This window comes from Myotis lucifugus, unplaced genomic scaffold (genome assembly GCF_000147115.1).
Source record: "Myotis lucifugus unplaced genomic scaffold, Myoluc2.0 scaffold_8, whole genome shotgun sequence".
NCBI lineage: Eukaryota > Metazoa > Chordata > Mammalia > Chiroptera > Vespertilionidae > Myotis > Myotis lucifugus.
Genome location: NW_005871056.1, coordinates 4,595,185 through 4,614,570, shown reverse-complemented (window position 1 = coordinate 4,614,570; position 19,386 = coordinate 4,595,185). Strand labels below are relative to the sequence as shown.

Sequence of the window (19,386 nt, the reverse complement as noted above, 5' to 3'; positions counted from 1 at the left end):
GTTGTAGAATTTAAGAAACAAGATGATGCCATGAAGATCATCTCATACAGCCTCTTTGGGAAATAAAGGCTCTGATTTGCTTGATGAAAAAGACACTATTACTGCTCTGGTTAGCTATTGCTGTATAACAAAACCACCTCAAAACCCAGTGACTTAAATTAACAACTCTTTTATTGTATGCCGTGATTTTGAGAGCCAGAAATTCAGGCAGGGTTCATCTGGATAACTCTTCGGCTCCTAATGATGTTGACAAAAGTCACTCGTGGAGGAGCTTGGTCTTTGGATGGTCACACTTCCTACATGATCTCCTGGCTTTTTCCAGAGGGAGCATGCAAGAAAATGAGGCAGAAGCTGGGTGGCCTTTTCAACATAGCCTTGGAAGTCATCCTTCATCACTTCTGCTATATTCTATTGGTTACAGGAAAGCCGAGAAGCCATCACAGAGTCAAGGAGAGGGGAGTTAGACTCTATGCCTTGGTGAGGGGGTAGCAAAGTCATATTGTAGAAAACCTGTGGACATTGTAATGGCCACCTTTGGAAAATGCAATCTGCCACAGTGCTTTTGTCACCAATCCAGAATAAGATAATATAATTATTTCATGTCACAGCTGGGAAAGTAGTTCCCAGAAGTTCTCAAGGAGGACCTCCGTCTAGCTTTTAGCATTGATGTTCTAGTTGCCTACGTGTTAGCGGTTGAGCTTATCTATTCATTGAGAAAATATATCATGACTAAAAGCCACTGAAATACATAAAGCTCCTAATATTAAAATTTTGTTAATAAGTATCATGAGAACAACTGCTTTCTAAGTACATTTGGAAAGTTACAGTCTGACTATGTGGGGGAAATATGCTATATCCATGCTATATGCTGAATTAGATGTGTTAGCGGAGGGAACACAACTTATTTTTATGTATCTGTCTATTTTAGGATTTCTTCAGTAAATCTGACCCATTTCTGGAAATTTTTCGTATGAATGATGATGCAACTCAGCAGCTTGTACACCGAACTGAGGTAATAACTATGCCATCTCATCTCCTAAGATAATAAATTGACCTGTTTCGAGAAAACCCTTACATTTCTTAATGTCTGTAGCTATGCATTCAGACATGAGTCCTCACTGTTCTCAAGAGGACTCTTTATTCTCAATTTAGATTGTTAGAAGAGAAGACCCTCTCTCATCCACATTTTTCATTATTTTATTAGTAATACAAATATAAATACTAGGTAACAGTTAATGAAGGTGACTAGGCGCCAAACATTGTACTAAGTGATTTTATGCACATTATTTTAGCTACTTCTCACAACAATCCTTTGACATGCTTATTACCCTCATTTTGCAGTTGAATAAACTGAACTTTTGAGAGGTCAGGTCACTTTCCCAGTTCTCGCAGTTAACAAGGGGTACAGCTGAAGTTTGAATTGAGTGTGTTTGATCCTGAGCTTCACTGTAATTTGGAAAGGCAGTGTGCCTCCCCAGGGAAAGTTGATACACTGGACTGATAGCAAGCCTCTCAAGTGAACAGCAGCCTTCCTCAGCAGCCACTGGATCTATCTGCATGTCCCTCTCACCTCCCCTCCTCTCTCTCCATGTGTCTCCAAACCTTATGCTTCACTGTCCAACCCCCCCACTACCCACTACCACTCAGCAACCAACCCCAATCTCTACTTTTTCTTTTATTTATAAGCCAGTTCCAAGAGAGATTCTGTAGGTGTGAGAAGCACATTGATAAGGAGGAAGTGGGGTAATTTTGATGATTGACTTGGAGCTGAGAGAAGACCGTGTTGTGCTCACCAGTGGTAGCATAAAGGAAGAAGGAACCCTCGTGACTCATACGATGAGAGTGGAGGTGCCATGCTCTCACTACCCTACACTGGAAATCCAGTTCCATTTTCCTGGAGTAACAGAGTTACAAGTAACATTGGGGGAATAGAACATATCATACTTAAAGTAGACAAGTATTAAATAGTGTTGAATGGCCTAGTCTGTGGATATCATCGAACTCATACTTGGCATTTAATAAAATGGGTTTAATAAAACAATGAATAAATGAATGGAGTTGCGTATAGATAGCGTGTCCACTACAAGTTATAGCACAAAGTGATGCTCTGGCACTTAATCCCTGGGGAATAGATTGAGGTGCAACTGGGATAGTTTCACCCCCACTGAATAGAACCGTTTCACACATAAGGATTCCTTTGGTGGCACAGACTTTCAGGGGAAGTAAATAGACTTTGGGGAGGACCAGAAGTGGTATCCACTCAAGCTTTTGCTGTAGTCAGTGAATGGAGGCTTTAAAGTGCAGGGAGAACAGGGATGGATGGTACACTATTGGCCTTCTCTCACAGGATCCTTTTCTCCTTTGCTCCTCACAGCCTTTTTCTTCTCATTGTTGATATTGTTAAATCCTCCTAGTCCCAAGAATCTCTAGAACTTCCCCCAATATCCCATTACTGGGGGGTTCCTGGAGTCTCACAAGAAATGTGATTATAAACTTCTCCAGTGAGTCAAGCAACATAAACATTGATTTTTTTCTTGTGGGCATGCACACATGCACATTTTTCATTTCAGAGGAAATTTCTAGTTGAAATTTTGATTTGCTATTGAGTTTTTCAAAACTGTTGCAATAAGACATCTTTACTCCTTAGTATCTATACTAATAAAAGGGTAATATGCTAATTAGAGCAGATGTCTTCCAGACATCCTTCCGGACAAAGCCATAGCCACTGCCTGAGGCTCAGGCAAGCCGCAGATGGTGGCTGCCACTGCCTAGAGCCAGCCCAAGGCTCAGGCAAGTGGTGACTGCCTGGGGGCTGGCAGTGGCAGCAGCAGAGGCATGATCGGGGCCATGCCTTCCCCTGATCGGCCTGGTCGCTTCCCGCAGAGGGAGGCCAGAGGCAGCAGCAGTGACGAAGTGATGGGAGCGGTGCCTTCTCCTGATCAGCCAGTCACCTCCCACAGAGGGAGGCCAGACTGCGGCTCAGGCCCGCTTCCTGTGGGGAGCGGGCCTAATCTGTCAGTAGAACATCCTCTGAGGGCTCCCGGACTGTGAGAGGGGGCAGGCTGGGCTGAGGGACACCCCACCACCACCCCAGTGCACGATTTTTCATGCACCAGGCCTCTAGTTTTTACATAAAGGTGAGAATTTTGACCTAACCCAGATGATTTTACCTAACTTTTCTCATCACTATCACTTTGATCATCCCCAGGGTATTGGAGCTTAAGACAAAGTCACACAGGAACAGTATTTTTCTACTTTAATGCATTAAGAGAAATTTAATAATGAGCCCAGGATATAATGAATAATTCATAGTTATATTAAGGATTCCAGTAGAAGAGAGAATCACTTAGAAAATAATTATGTTATTTGGATAGAGAATTAATTTTTTACAGTGCTAAGACTTCTGCTAACTAATAACTTCATAGGAAGAAAAATCAATATGACAATTTAAGTTCATTTTATGTCCCCTAGAGCAGTGGTTTCATGCATCAGAATCACCTGGGGGGCGGGGGGAGGGCTGTCCTCTAGAGTTTCTGTCCATAGGTCTGGGTGGAACCTAGAAATTCACTTAAGGATATTTTTTTCCAATGATTTCTAGAGAGAGTGGAAGGAAAGGAGGAGGGAGGGAGAGAGAGAGAAACATTGATGTGAGAGAAACATGTCTATTGGTTGCCTCCCCGACGTGTTTCTACCATGGCTGGGGAACCTGCAACCAAGGTACGTACCCTTGACCAAGAATCAAACCTGCAACCCTTCAGTCCACAGGCAAAACACTCTAACCACTGAGCAAAACTAGCCAGGACTAGAAGCTTGCATTTTTAACAAGTTCCCAGGTGATACAGCCCCTGCTGATTCAGGAATAGTCTTAGGCACAGAGCAGATACTCATACATTCTAAAACAAATTGAATTATTTGAATCATAGTGATGACAGGGTAAGACTTGACACATGTAGAATTTGGGGCAGGATTTAGCCAAGTTCATGATTAGTAAGCTGCTTTTAAATGTGTTTCACTATTTAATAGACTTAGTTCATGACACTGAAGATTGGCCCTGTGTCTGTCTTCCTAGGATAGTCAGTGTAGATATGCTTCTGGGATTTTTCTTCTAGAAACTTCTGTTTTGTAAACTCATGGATTACCAAAGACCATTTAATTCTTTAGCAGTAAAATTGTACACACACACACACACACACACACACACACACACACACCAGTAGTCTTTTCCTATGCTGATCTCAATAAAAGAGAACTTATGTCATAGGACCGACAGTCCTACAGAAGAGGGGATGTTTTATCAGAGGCCAGAGGTAGCCCCATCTCATTAATCCCAACCCCTTTTGATATAGAATGAGTCATCCTCAGCATCCACATACTAGACAGTATTACTGTCCTTATTCTTGAAATGACAGCCAGGCCAGTGATCACAGGAATTCTGCCTATACTGACCCACTTGGTGGACACCATTAAAAGATCTACTACTCTAGGTTTTCATTAAGGCACTTGGTCCAAACAATTGTCCTTTTCAAAGTGCCAAAAAGCATCTCTAGCATTTTTTATGGTAAAATGTGAAAATGTCAAACATTTTCTCTCCCACCCACCACTCCTCTCGTTTTTCTTCTCAGGTTGTGATGAATAACTTAAGCCCAGCCTGGAAATCATTCAAAGTATCAGTAAATTCCCTATGCAGTGGAGATCCAGACCGCCGGCTAAAGGTCAGAAATCTATGTCTGATAATGCAATTTTTGTGTATTTAACCCTCGTCTTTCCCCTTAAGTGAATGTTGGAAAATCCAAAATTTCTGTGCCATTTAACCAAATCCCTTAGCATCTTTTTTGAAAAAGTAGGGGCAATTTCTTCTGCGAGAGTCATTGAAGCTCATGAGATAGCCCAAGATAAATCCCAATTTTGTTATGTCAAGAGGCAAATCTTACAGCTTCTCAGAGACAAACTGTGGCAATAACTTCAGGATTATTAATGGGGAGTTATTAAGAACACAAATACTGCTGTATTGATTACCTACTGTTGCATAACGAACTACTACACAATTTAGTAGCTTAAAATAACAACCATTTATTTAGCTTGAACATCTGTGCTTTGGCAAGTTGAGTTCATCTAGGAGGTTCTTCTGTTGGGCTTGCTTGGACTCCCTCACATATTTGTAGCCTGTTGCACATGAGCAGGGTGGCTCTGCTTCTGGGGTGTACCTGGCTGTCATCTGGAATGATTGGGGTGGTTGGGCCATTTGTCTCTCATCATCCAGCAGGCTAGCCTGGCCTTATACACAGAGCAACCTTAGGGTTCCAAAAGACCAAGAACAGAAGCTGTGAGGTATCTTGAGGCTTAGTCTTAGAACTCATACGTGGTCACTCCCTCCACATTCTATTGGCCACAGCAAGTCACATGGCCATCCCAGATTCAGGAGATGAAATAGGAAACAGACTCCACCTTTTGGTGGGAAGAGCTGCCTAGTATTGTGGCCTTTTTTTCCCCCCAATCTATCACAAATGCATTTTGAATATCATGGGAATATAGAAGTTGGAAGAAAAATGCACTGTGGAGGGTCAGGATGACCAAAGGAAGACAATAGGCTAATGCCAGAAGCAAACTCCAGGAGGCATTGCCTGAGTTCTATGGTCTGTCCCTCTCTCTGCCTTGGAAATCCAGAAGCTGGGACATATTGTCAGTGTCCCGGAGTTGATTCTACCAATTCCAGATGACTAAGAAAATCCAAGGGAGAGCAGAGCCTATAAGGCTGATCGATTCACGTTCAATGAGAAGCATGCCCATCAAGCAGACTTACCATGCACTTCAGCTTCACCAGGGCATTTTCTCCATGTGAGCAAACCATAGGGCAGACAGCAGTCAGAAGGTTGCTGGGATAGCCTGAAAGCAGAGCCAGGGATGCTGGAGAATGGTGATGGCTAATGGCTACAGGCTCTAAAAGTTTGGGATGTCTGTATAGGAATATAGGTTCATTAGGCAAACTAAACATTCATGGTCTTTCAGGGCACCTAGTCCCATGGAAAGTAGCCGTTGCCAATGTTCGTCTTTGGAACGTTACATTTTCTTCCCTATTTTGCCCCACAAATCTTCTTCCTTCTCTCTCTGCCCACCACTGGGTCATTCTGAAGCAAATGAGGACAGACTCATCCCTTAGGCACAACAAGCATATAATGCCAGGACCCATGATACTTTTAGGACTTTACAAAAATGTTTTAATTGCCCTTAAAATCAGAAGGAAAAAAATGAACTTGTAAGATCGAAGAAAATGTTTTAATTTTTTTCTCACATCAGAAAACAATGACATTTTTAGGACCCCAACATATATTATGGTGACTGGGGGCTCATGAAGGCAGAAGTATCTGGGAACAACAAAAGTCACGATGTGCCTTACCCCCCAGCATTATACCATTTCATCCAAAAATACTTCAGTATGTATCTCTACAGGGTAAGGCATCTTTCTGTTAACATAACCACAAACCCATTATCATATCCAAGAATATGAACTAAACTTCCTAGTAATCAAATATTTTGCCACTATTCACATGTGACTGATTGTCTAATTTATTAAAACGTTTAGTTTTTTTCTGAATTGGGATCTAAACATGGTTCACACATTGCATTCGACTGAAATATCTCTGACGTCTCATAATCTATTAGTTGCCTCTTCCTCTTTTTTTCTTGCAATTTACTTATTGAAGAGACAAGGTTGGTTTGTTCTGTAGCATTTCTCACATTCTATATTCCCTTTAACAGCTAGTTAGAACCTGATCAGCTTACAATGCTTTATAAGTAATGGTGCTTTGTTATGGTGTTAACAGTCATGGAGGAACATTGCCTATATTCATCATTTTGTTATGGCTTCCAAAATGATTTTTTCCAATTCTGCCATTTCTTTGTTATTTATTATTTAGAGTTCTTCGGTAAAGAAAGACTTTTCTTTTAATAACTATTTGGTTTGCTGAGGTGTGATTTGTACACAAAAGGGAGAAACATGGTTTATTTATCCTTTTTTTCCTTTTTCACCAGTTTTCAGAATAACAAGCTACTTCCCCCAGCATTCTGCATAGTGAGGTCCCTCAATATTATTAAGAATTCATGGATTTTTAATATATTTGAGTATTCCAGTTATTATTATTCCTTTGAAAACTTTAATTATCCAATATTTAACCAAAGAGACCCCCTTCAAGTTGGCTCTTGAGTTCTTTTGATGTAAGTTTAATAGTGTTTAATAGTTTCCTTGCTTTCTGGTATGATTTTTTTAAAGTCATAAGCTTTAAATTCTTTTGCTTTATAAGTTATATCTCTCAATAGATGGTGAGTCATATTTAAAATCTCGAAAGAATTCTTCTCCAGTATTAAACCTCTACCTCATAAAACTACCAGGTTCATTTGTTTCATTTTGCTTTCAGTTTTTAGGATTTATTTTTACAATTTTAATTTTGTTTTATAATTATACTAGAGGCCCAGTGCACAAAATTTGTGCACTCGGGGGGAGGAGGTTCCTCAGCCCAACCTGCGCCCTCTCACAGTCCAGGAGCCCTCGGAGGATGTCTGACGGACATCCTTGGTGCTGCCACAGAGGCAAGAGAGGTTCCCACTACTGCCGCTGCGCTCTCCATGAGCCCGGCTCAGGGCTTCTGGCTGAGCGGCACTCCCCTGTGGGAGCACACTGACCACCAGGGGGAAGCTCCTGCATTGAGTGTCTGCCCCCTAGTGGTCAGTGCGCGTCATTCCGCCATTCGGTCAATTTGCATAGTAGCCTTTTATTATATAGGATAAAATTTTGCATGATTCTAAAGTCAGAGCTACAAAACAAGGTGTAGTCAGGAAAGTTTCGCTCTCACTCCTGTCTTTCCTTCTTTTTACCCTCTTCCCTTATAGGTAATCATTTTGTAGTGCATTTTAATATATAGTAGGGCTAGCCCCTCCCACTTCTGTATTCCTTGTCTTTTAAGGGTCTTCCTGGATATTTAGCTTGCTTGTTCTTTCCATTTAACTTTATAAGCAATTAGTATCAGAAGAAGAAAAAGAAGCTTTATGGTATTTTTGTTGGGATTTCAAAGGCCTTATTCAGGAGAGAGGCCCAGGTTGTGGTGGAATGGGCACAAGCAAGACCAGGCAGAAGGAAGTAGCAGAAGAGAAGGAGAATCTGGTTCCCAAAGATAAAGCCAAGGTGGTAAGACCCAGGAGGCCATGAAGGAGTAAGAGGTATAGGTCTAAAGCAACCAACAGATGACATTTTCACCCATGGTTTGTCTTCCTCCTTCTGTATACCCTCCCCCTTTTGCAGCCATGTCTCGTTGATTTGAAATTGCCATGTTCACGAGCTCATTTCTGACACCCCCAAAGCAGGATTCCTGGCCAATCAGAAAACTGTTCTATGGAATTAGAATCCCAGACCCCAGTGGTCCTAGAATCTTCATTTCAACAATTTTTCCTAAGCAATGCTGGTGCAGGCCGTTTGCCAAGCACACATTGAGAAACACTGTCTTTCTAATGATTCTCTGTCAAGTCAGCTGGTGCCTCTCTTAAGGAGTTCAGTATTTTTTCTGCCATCTTACTGCAACGCTAAGTGCATATGTATGTATACATTCTGCTCTTCCTCCTTTAGGAAACCCTTAGCATTTGTACTTTGCTTACATCAGCTATCTGTGTCCTCACTTCTCATGTGTGACCAGGACATCTTAAATTGAAATCGTATGTTCTCTACAAATTCATTGTCTTTGCTTTGAACTCGCTGACACATTCTTGCCAAATGGGTTTGACTCCTGGAGTGTGTTCTTGAAGTTTGTGTTGAATCTTCCCCCTTTAGTCCCAACCCCATGTGATTACTAACTCCTAGACCCCTGAGTGCCTCTTATGTGGCCCCTGGTCCTTTGGATTTAGTTGTCATACTTGTTTTCTTTCTCTTTCATTCCGATTTTCTGTAACAAACCTTCTGGCTCAAACTGCTTGGAAAAGAAGAAATCCCACCCCAGTTCCAACCCCCAGATCTCAGTCCTTGACAGTGGCACAATTTAGCCCCATAATTCCCTCAAACCCATAGAAGAGGCTTCATCATTACATACCCCATTGGTTACATTAGCACTCCTAATTCTTGTTACAAAACACTGGAAATTGGAATTGAGGGGTTCATTGTTAAAGTATGCTCAGTATTATTGAAAATGCCTGTAATAAAGAACCTACCCTAGGCTCAGGCAGTTGAAAGCAAGTTCAAAACTGATGGTTGCCAGAAGGGAGGGGAATTGGGGGTCTGCATAAAAAAAGGTGAAGGGATTAAGAAGTACTAGTCACAGGTTATAAAGTACAGCATAGGGAATATAGTCAATAATATTGTAATAACTATATATGGTGCCAGTTGGGTACTAGATTTATGGGGAGGAGGGTCACTTCAGAAATTATATAAATATCTGACCACCATGTTGTACACCTGAAACTAATATAAAATAATATTGAGTGTCAACTGTAATTGAAAAATCAAAAAATAAAGTGAAAGCAAGTTCACTTTCATCTCTACCTCCTTACAATGGAAAGGGGTGGTGGGAGTGGGAAACTTGAATGGTTCACAGTCCTGTTAAGTTTTCATGAGATCTGTTACAATTCAGATGCTCTCCTATGGCCCTTTGGACCCAAGGGCTGCTGATTTTGTGCCTGTTGATAGTTCAGTCAGTTACCAGAGGATCGCAGACTCATCATGGTGTCTCTATAGCGGATCAGCCATGACACAGGAATTCTTGACTCCACTTAAGTAAATGGCACCTGTGAGACCAGCAGTCTTTCTCTACTGAGAGCTGTGATCAATACTGAAGCATGAAAAGCAATAATGAGCTTAACAGTGTTAAATCAGCAAAAAAGGAGGTTTCTGAATGAGAAAAAACCTGCATATTGTCATATTTTTAATAATTTTCCCTTTACATTAATATTATCTTTTTTTTTACAAATGAGGAATTCTCTGTGTTTAAGCAAATTGCTTAAGATTACACAGCTCAGTAGCACAGCCTTCGTTTAAACCCAGGTCTCATCCTCTATAGACCTTGCTCTTAACTATTAAAAGACAGTTAACATTTACTGAGCATTCAGCTACCAGGTACTATGCCAGACACTGCTTAATTATGTCATTCAACTCCAATTATCTTCAGTTAAACAATTCTGCAGTAAAAAAGAGCCCCATGCAATATAAGCTTTTTTCTTGCTCATATAACAATCAAAGGGAAAACTTTTTAATCATTCAGTGATTCAAGAACCTTGTGGCTTCGACCTTGTGGCTCATCCATAGCTTAGGGCCTCATTGTTAGGTGCATCCAGCAGGCAGAAGAGTAAAAAATATGGAGCTCTCTCTCTGTCTAGAAGTGTTAGCTGAAAACAGCACTTGGCATTGCTAGTAAAAAATCAACATGCAGGGATTTCCCATGTGTACTTCTGTAATGCAAGCAGACAATTAGAAACGGGGGGTACTTTTCGATTACACAATTTGGCTTGGGGTTTTTTAGGCTTCACCAGGACTGTGTCTTCAAATATGAAAGCGTGTAAGTGAGGACTTCTGGTTTAGGAATGTTCAGAGGCTATTTTCTGCTTTTCTTCACTCCCTCTCAAGCCCGGTCAGACAAACATAGTTCTCACCCTCCCTGTATGTTCTCCCTGAGGTTGCTGTCCTTTCTGGGTCTGGTTCATGAGGAGTCTCAGGACTGACTTGCCCTCCAGGTTGGCCCCACCTCCGGGAGCTGAGGACTCAGGCTCCAGGCCGGCAGGAAGCAGCAGAGGCCGGCAACAAACTCTGGCTCCAGGTTTGCTTGTCGCTCCCAGGTCAAGCCTTCCTGTCATTTCTGGCCTCCAGCTGTTCCCCGGACACTATTTTTACTGCAGCTATTCTTCCAAAGACATCTGTAAACATGTTTATCCAGCATATAGAGATGTTTTGCACCAACAGTGCTTTCTGGAAATAGAAATCCCCTTTGTAGTTTAAGTTGTACAGATTTGCTTTCTCTATTTAACTAATTAATGCTTCATGAACCTGGGTTGAACAGAAAACAAAGTGGTGCAATGAACAGGGAAGTGGCTTGCATAAATAAATACATGGACAAATAAACTAATTAATTAATTAAAATTTGAAAGAACAACACGACTAAGGGCAACCAGCATAAGCCACTGGGGACAACATGGATGGTCCTGGGGGTATTGTGCTAAGTGAAATAAGTCAGACAGAGAAAACAAATACCATGTGATTTCACTTGTGTGTGGAATCTAAAAAACAAATATACAAACAGAGTAGAAACAAACATGCAGAGAACAGATTGATGGTTGGCAGTTGGGGTTGGAGGGATGGGTGAAAGGGGGAAGGGATTAAGATGTACAAATTGCCAGTCATAAAAACAGCCACAGAATATAAGCTACAGTTTAAGGAATATCGTCAACAATATTATAATAACTTTGTATTGTGACAGATGGGTACTAGACTTACTGGGATGATCACTTTGTAAATAATATAAATGTCTAGTTACTATGTGGTACGCCTGAAACTAACATAATATTGTATCTCAACTATAATTGAAAATAAAAGTGTCTCCCTGTGGAAGAGTCAGCTAGCTGGTCACCAAAAGTCTGTTTTCTTTTCTCTCTAGGCATCCAACTAGCCCACATTTCCCAGCCTCTCTTATAGTTCAGTGTGACCATATGACTGAGTTTTCTTAGTTTCTTTGGTGTTTTTTATATAAATAATCATATCATTTGCAGATAATGGCAATTGTTTCTTTCCAATTCTTATATTTTTCCACCTTTCCTTTGGTGTGGGCTGGGACTGCAATACACTGTACAGAAATGACCCCAGGCTTCTCTTGTTCTTAATCTTCAGGGTTTGAAAAAAGGATTCCTTGAATATAACTTTTTCCATAGTATTTTTAAAGCTACTTATTAGCTGAAATTATTGTTATATTCCTAGTTTTTCAGAGGATTTATTTTAAGATCATAGGTTAACATTAAGGATTTCTTCTTGCTTTTATTGACAAAAGTTCATGGGGTTTCCTCCATAAATCTGTTAATGAAGTAGATTAGACAAATAGATATTCTTACCTCGAATTTAAGAATGATCCTACAAGCATTAGAGGTTAAAAATGTACCCACAAAATCCCAGTAGACACAACAATTATATAGATGGCTTTATTATAACTATCCAAGAAACAGATATTGTAATCTTTTTAAAATATATTTTATTAATTTTTTACCAAGAGGAAGGGAGAGGGATAGAGAGTCAGAAACATCGATGAGAGAGAAACATTGATCAGCTGCCTCCTGCACACTCCCCACTGGGGACGTGCCCACAACCAAGGTATATGCCCTTGACCAGAATCAAACCTAGGACCCTTCAGTCCGCAGGCTGATGCTCTATCCACCGAGCCAAACAGGTTAGGCAGATATTTTAATCTTACACAACACCTTTTAGTTAAAAATAATAATAATAAGGAGCCCTATCCATTTGGCTCAGTGGATAGAGCATCAGCCCATAGACTGAAGGGTCCCAGGTTCAATTCTGGTCAAGAGTGTATACCTTGGTTGCAGGCTCGATCCCTGGTCTCCAATGGGGTGCATGTGGGAGGCAACCAATTGATGTGATGTGTCTCTCTCACATTGATGTTTCTCTCTCTGTCTCTCCCCTCTCTTCCACTGTCTCTAAAAATCAATGGAAAAATATCCTCAGGTGAGGATTAACACAAAAAAGGAAAACACCTTAGCTAACATAACCTTGGTACCTATAGCAATAAAAAATAATGAAAGAAAAATGATTCCATTTACATGAAATATCCAGAGCAAGTGAATCCGAGGAGACAGAGAGCAAATTAGTGGTTGTCAGGGGCTGGGGGAGGGGAGAGACTGCTAATGGGTAGTGAAATGTCCTAAAGTTGACGACAGTATTGCTTGAGTGGTCCTGTGACTATACTAAACCCATTGACTCATACATGGGTTAAATGGGTGAATTATGTGATATGTGAATTACATCTCAATAAAGCTGTTTATAAAAAGTGTTAGCCAATCTCACTCCTGAACATAGATATAAAAATCCCATTTTCTTAACACTTATAGTGATATAAAATAAAAGGTGATGCATCACGATCAAGGGTGCTCCAATGCTAGAATGTTGGTTAATCTGATCTATTGCATAATGGAGCTGTGGAGGAAATCCTCTATACTCTTTCTGTAGAAAATTACAGACAAAACTGAACTTAGGGATGGAGAGCACATGTTCTTCGCTAGACAAGTCAGTATCGTAGAGCAGGGGTAGCGAATGTTCGGCTCATCAACTGTATAAGGCCCATGAAATAATTTGCTCTGGCCCTGACTAGGCAGTAGGGGAGAGTTAAATGTTTGACCAAATACAGCAGAGAGAGAGAGAGAGAGAGAGACATCAATGATGAGAGAGAATCATTGATTGGTTGCCTCCTGCACTCCACACTGGGGATCGAGCCCACAACCCAGGCATGTGCTCTGACCGGGAATCGAATCGTGACCTCCTGGTTGACATAGGGTGACACTCAACCACTGAGCCGCGCTGGCTGGGCCAGCAGACTAATTTTTAAGTTGATAATTTTGTATGGCCCTCGATTATGTTATAAATATCAAAATGATCCTTGGCAGAAAAAAGGTTCCGCATCCCTTCATAGAGATACCAATTCTTCCTAAAATGGTCTATAGATTTAATGTAATTCCAATCAAAAGTCTAGTGGCCATCTATTGGCCATGACATACTGATCAAACATTATATGGCCATTTTTCTCTTTCCTTCCTCTTCTCTTTTTCCTTCTTTTCTCTTTCCTTCCTTTTCCTTGCAGGGGCAGCATGCCCAGGGTCCAAAGTGTCAGTGAAGCCAATAAATATGTATAAGTACATGAATACACATACACAGAAATCAATTAACAAAGTGGGTAACATGCATGACAAGGTATTGCCCAACATAGAAAACACAAATGGCCAGTCAATGTAAGGAAAAGTACCAGGTTCCATTAGTAATCAGTAAGCAGCTTAAGTTCACAAGGAGACTTCATCTCACATCATTGCGCCGCTTTCTTAACACTGAAGCTGAAAAGTTACCTCAAGATCTCGGTGTTTGCTTTTGCACTTTGGAAATAGTGCTTTCAAACCCAGCCTTGTCAAGTGGAAGGTTTTCACAAACTGGGCTGACATCTCCAGAGGCCTTTGCATTGAGTGAGATTCTGTAGGGCATTCAGCTCCTCTCCCACATTTTAAGCATCACCAGGAATGTTGTTTTTTTAAGTAATGCCATCTGCAGCCATCCTGGGCATTTCTTTCCAGAACGTGTTTTCAGTAGAATTACCAGATAAAACATCAAGAGAGCTATCTCTTCGGAAGAAGGACGGCTTTTATAAAAAGAGAGCCCTTCACGTTCAGAGAATGACCCTTTCTTAGGTGCTTGGCAGAACAATCTCACCGGCCCTCCTTCTCAGGAGCTGGAGGAGGCGTTAGCCTCTCCTCACGGAGATGGTGCTCATGAAATCCCAGCTGTCTGCCAAGTATTTAGACTTCCCTAAAGGGTTGGGGAAGGCGAGGGTTTTTTCTGTGGGGAGCACACAAAACTAATGTCAGGGATGAGCAGGTCGACTGACTCATTAGAAACAAATTATTTCTTCCCTGAAAGCATATGAATTACCTTCCTTCCTGTGACTTTTAACTCGTCGCTGAAGAACGCAAATACGTTTGGACCATCCCAACAAGGAGAAGAAAGCTAGAATGGTCATCTCCCCCGCCTCCACTGCTGGAGTTAGAGGGAAACTTGCTAGAGGTGCCTCCTCATGTTGAGCACAGAGGCACCTGAGGCTGGACAAGGATCTCCTTTCACCTGCCGTGGTCTCCAGCTTCTTTGCTTCTACAGGAACTCAGCTTTGTTCAGTCACCTTGATGGGACCTGGAAAACTTGACTCTTAGGAGAGGCGGATGCATACGTCAGGATGCCAATGTATTCATTTACAAAAATTTTAATAAATTAACAAAAACTATAATCCCCGTGCTCCATATAAGGTTCACCTTTCCTGATATCTGAACACTCATGAAGCAGAATTCGCAGTCAGAATGTTACTTGGCGGGCATGGGAGAATCAAGGGCATCTGAGGAGTCTCGATTCTACTCTTGTCAGCAGTTTGACACAAAGACCCTTTGGAAAGTCTGATTAAGTTAATAGGACATTTGTTTTTGAAAAATGCATACACTTCGAGGGCTTTGTGAACTCATTAATGCTGATCTCTAGACGCCAGACGAGCTGAGCCATGGCGAGTCTTGTTATCAAGTCTAACTTTCAAGAAGTTAAAAAGCATCAGCTCTCATTCAACTATCAAATGAACACATATCAAAGAATTTTTCAACTCACTCATTAATGAGGAAATCCATAAGATGATGAAACTGTTCTCCAAGAGTATTTCAGTTTAAATATTGTCTTTTTCTTTCAACAAGACTAAGATTTCTAGAGACAAAATTGGTTAACGTCCTTTTCAGCAATAGATGATAAACTTCAGGGTTATCTTTGCTTAACAGACAGAAATCACTGCATCATGTACAAGTTTAACATGTATAACTTCACAGAGTCTGAGCTCTTAATTCATAAATACTAAATAACCAAATCAACCAATGGTATATTCTTATAGGAAAATAAATCGTCTTTGGGTGGGGCCATTAAACACAGCTTCAGTATGCCACTGAGAGCCCTTGGAGTCACACTTTTGGACTTCTTGCCATATGATGGATAATTTTTTCGTAATCAGTTCAAATAGCCTCCTGAGTTCACATTTCTAGAGCCTGACGTATGCCCAAATCTATTTGTCCCCCTTTGTCCCATTTCCACCTCTGCATGCTGGCACATTCTTAACCTTGAAGTGTCAGCTCAAAACTCGGTCGCTCAGAGATGCCTTCCCAGATCTCATTGTTCATACATGCATTCCTCCAGTACTTTGCATCTCAGCACCCTCCTATAATCTCCCTTGTGGCATTTACCGTCATCCGTAATCACAGTGTTTGTCTTTTTACATGTGTATTTGACTCCTGTACTGAAATGCAAGTCCCAAGGTCCAAGGAAATGGAACTGGTTTATTTAACTCTGCATCCTCAGACCCTAAAGTAGTGCTTGGCACATAGTATAGTAGATGCTTAATAAATATCTGCATCCTGGATGGATGAGTGGGTGGATGCATGCCCATATTGACATTAGCTCGACCCTATGGAAGACATCCTGGAAGTTTTGCTATTTGGCCTGCCCTTTTAAAGGCTCCAAGAAAAATATCCCTCTTATCCACTCGCATATATTGATATTACCGATTATTGCTATTCTATCACTTTTGGCCTGGAACACTTTCTTTCATTCAACGCAAGTCTAAATTCATTATGGGAATTTTTTTCCTTATTGTCTGTCTTGGAGAATACCCTCACTGTGGCCCATTTATCATGATACCCTCCCCTAATAGTTTTCCCCCTCAAATTGTAACCTGTCTTTCCCTCCACCAGCCCTGGAGGGAAAGAAAAGGAAGGGAAGAGTCCGCATGAGGAGGAAGCCAACAGGGAAAGAGACTTCTTCAGGAATGAGGCACTGGAATGAAAAATCACAAAAAGAAGAAGCAATATCTTGGCCTCAGAACCTTTTCTACAATTTACTTGTCCCTTTTTTCTCCTTTCCTTTTCCCTGGCCATTTCACATCTACCCAAATGCTATTGTTATTGACCACCCAGCGTGCCTGGTGCACTGTCATATAAAACAGCTTATGACAGCTATCCCAGGAAAGAGTAAAGTCACTAAATGGACTTGTCAGGAAGCATTACCTCCAGTTCATCTCTCCCGCAGACCAGCTTGCCCTCTTCATAAGCTCTCTGACAACCCACTTACCCCTGCTACTCCTCAAAATGAAACCGACTCTCGAAAGCATACGCTGTACCAAATCACAACAGACCTACTGACAGGTCAGCATATGATCCAGAACAATGTTTTTGAACTTGAGCAGGCATCGGATCTCCTGGAGGGCTTGTTAAAAACACAGATTTCTAGGTCCCAACCCCAGAGTGTCTGATTCAGTAGGTCTGGTCCAAGAATTTGCATTTCTCACAAGTTCCCCAGGGGATGCCAATGCTGTTCACATATAGAGAATCACTGATATTGGAGAAATAGTTAAGAGATCATCTCAACAACATGCCTCCCTCGATTTACCCATCTACACCTTATAACTTCTCTATATCTGCACTTACTGTTTCCTTCTTTCCAAATCTAACTTCCTTATCTGCCCAATTCACTCTAAGTTCCATGGTACTCACAGGCTCTCCCACAGCCAGTCACTGATACAAGTATTTTACAGCTAGAAGGAAGCTTGGGATAATCTCTTCTCTCGATCAGGGTTTCTCAATTTCACCGCTACTGACCTTTGAGCCAGATAACCCATGGCTGTGGGGGACGGTGCATTACAGGACATGTAGCAGCATCCCTGGCCTGCACCAACCAGATGCCAGTAACACCCCCCTAGTTGTGACAACCAAAAATGTCTCCAGACATTGCTAAATGTCCTCTGGGGACCAAACCACCCCTGGTTGAGAACTACTCTTGTCAAATGTATCTTTAATCTCCCCCTGTGGGGGTTTAAGGATGAAAATTCATTGCATCCCCTCCCGAGTTTTGTCCAATGGAGAAATAAAACTGAAGTTCAGAAACACAAAGATCACGTTGTCACTTCATTGCGGCTAAAGCTGGCCCCGGCCGCGTTGGAAGGAATGTTCTCCCTGGAGAGGTCTGGCTTTTGTGTGATTGACAATAACTGAGGAAGTTCATGTTAATCACAGGATGGGCAGAAAATAACAGTAAATGCCAGGTGGCCTTGCAGTTGCATAATGAAAGTATGAAGTGTTCTCAACCTCGGATACCTATTGGAGAGCTTTAAAAAATATTGAATGCTATACCCCACCTCGGACCAATTAAGTAATTTCTGGCCAAATGAGGCCAAAGCATTAGAAATTTTGAAAAGCTCCCAAAGTGATACTGATGCGCACCCAGGGTGGAGAGATGCTGCTTAACTAAACAGACTGAGAAGATTTAGTCCATTGTTGGATTTTCCTTGTGGGCACTGAGGAGACAACACAAGGTCTCCCAGTAAGTTTCTAAAGACTTTCCCAGCCAACTGGTCTTCAGAATTCTGCTGATGTGTGAAGTTACATAAACTGATTATGAAGAACATAAAATATTTACAGGCTTCAGAGGAGGCTTCCTGGGAGAACTTATCATCTAAGCCAAGACCTTGAAGGTTTGTGCAAAGGGGCTGGAGTTTGTGATTAATGGGCCCAAGGCTGCAGCATTTTAATGTGTTGGGGAAGAAGTCCCACGGCAGGATATAGAGTTGGCTATAAACTAGTAGGTAAACAGAACCTTAAGGACTTTAGATTTTTATCCTGAGAGACACTAAGGAGTTCTTTGCAATAAAGTGACATGGTCATATTTGAATTCTTGGGATCAGTCCTCAGCCTATTTTCTGGAATCTTTATAGAATGGGGGTGGGGAGTGGCTAGAAGCAGGAGATCTGACTAGAAGTCATAGCAGTAATCCAGGTAAGAAGTACTAGCCAGAGAGGGAAGACCAGAACTTGGTACCAAATTGGCTATTGGATGGAGAGAGGGGAAGAGGAATGTCTCAAGAATTAGTCCTTAATTCCTGCCTTGGTCACATGGGTGGGAAAATGGCACCATTCCTTAAGATCAGACCATTGAAGGGGCAGGAGTTTGGGGATGGAAACGATGAGTTCAGTTTTGTACTTGCTAAATTTAAGGTGTGGATGGGTCACCCAGTGGTCAGTTGACCCAGGATTGTCTTAGTTTTTAGCACTGAAAGTCCAACATCCCAGGAAGCCATCGGTCTTGGGCAAATCAGGAAGTTGGACAACCTGGCTGTTGCCTATGTGAGTTTGGCTCTCAGAAGAGAGAACTAAGGATGGGGCATAAATATAAATGTTGTCAATAAATAGATGGTGTGTGTGAATGTGCAAGTTTGAACATGCATGCAGGTGCACATATGTATGTGACTAGGAAGAAACACACCAAAACCATGTGAACAGTACACATTTCTCAGTAGCTAAATAGCAAACATCTAATGTTAGGAATTTTTTTTAATCTACCTTGAAAATATGTTACTTTTGTAACAAGGAAAAAGAAAACACTAGCTTAAAATAGACACACAATTTTTAATATCCATGCCAATGTTCTATATTTGCTAAGAACTTTTTAGTTCCTATCTAAAAATTCAGAATTGAAGTAACTATTTTTAAAAATCCCTGTGGGTTTTCCTGGTGATAGGCAAGCATATACTATTTTTGTGTAGTGACATTATACAAAGTTAGGAAATAGACTTCAGATCAGTTTGTC

At 41.3% G+C, this 19,386-nt stretch overlaps 1 protein-coding gene across 2 annotated transcripts in view; it reads left to right on the top strand.

The window, feature by feature from the left end:
• CPNE4 (copine 4) overlaps positions 1–19,386 on the top strand; it is a 348,126-nt gene that overhangs the window by 246,589 nt on the left and 82,151 nt on the right. For both annotated transcript variants that reach the window (XM_014450787.2, XM_006083699.3), the window contains 2 exons: positions 929–1,012; positions 4,623–4,712. In XM_014450787.2, coding sequence (XP_014306273.2) covers positions 929–1,012; positions 4,623–4,712 — 174 coding nt within the window. The remainder of the gene's footprint in view (positions 1–928; positions 1,013–4,622; positions 4,713–19,386) is intronic.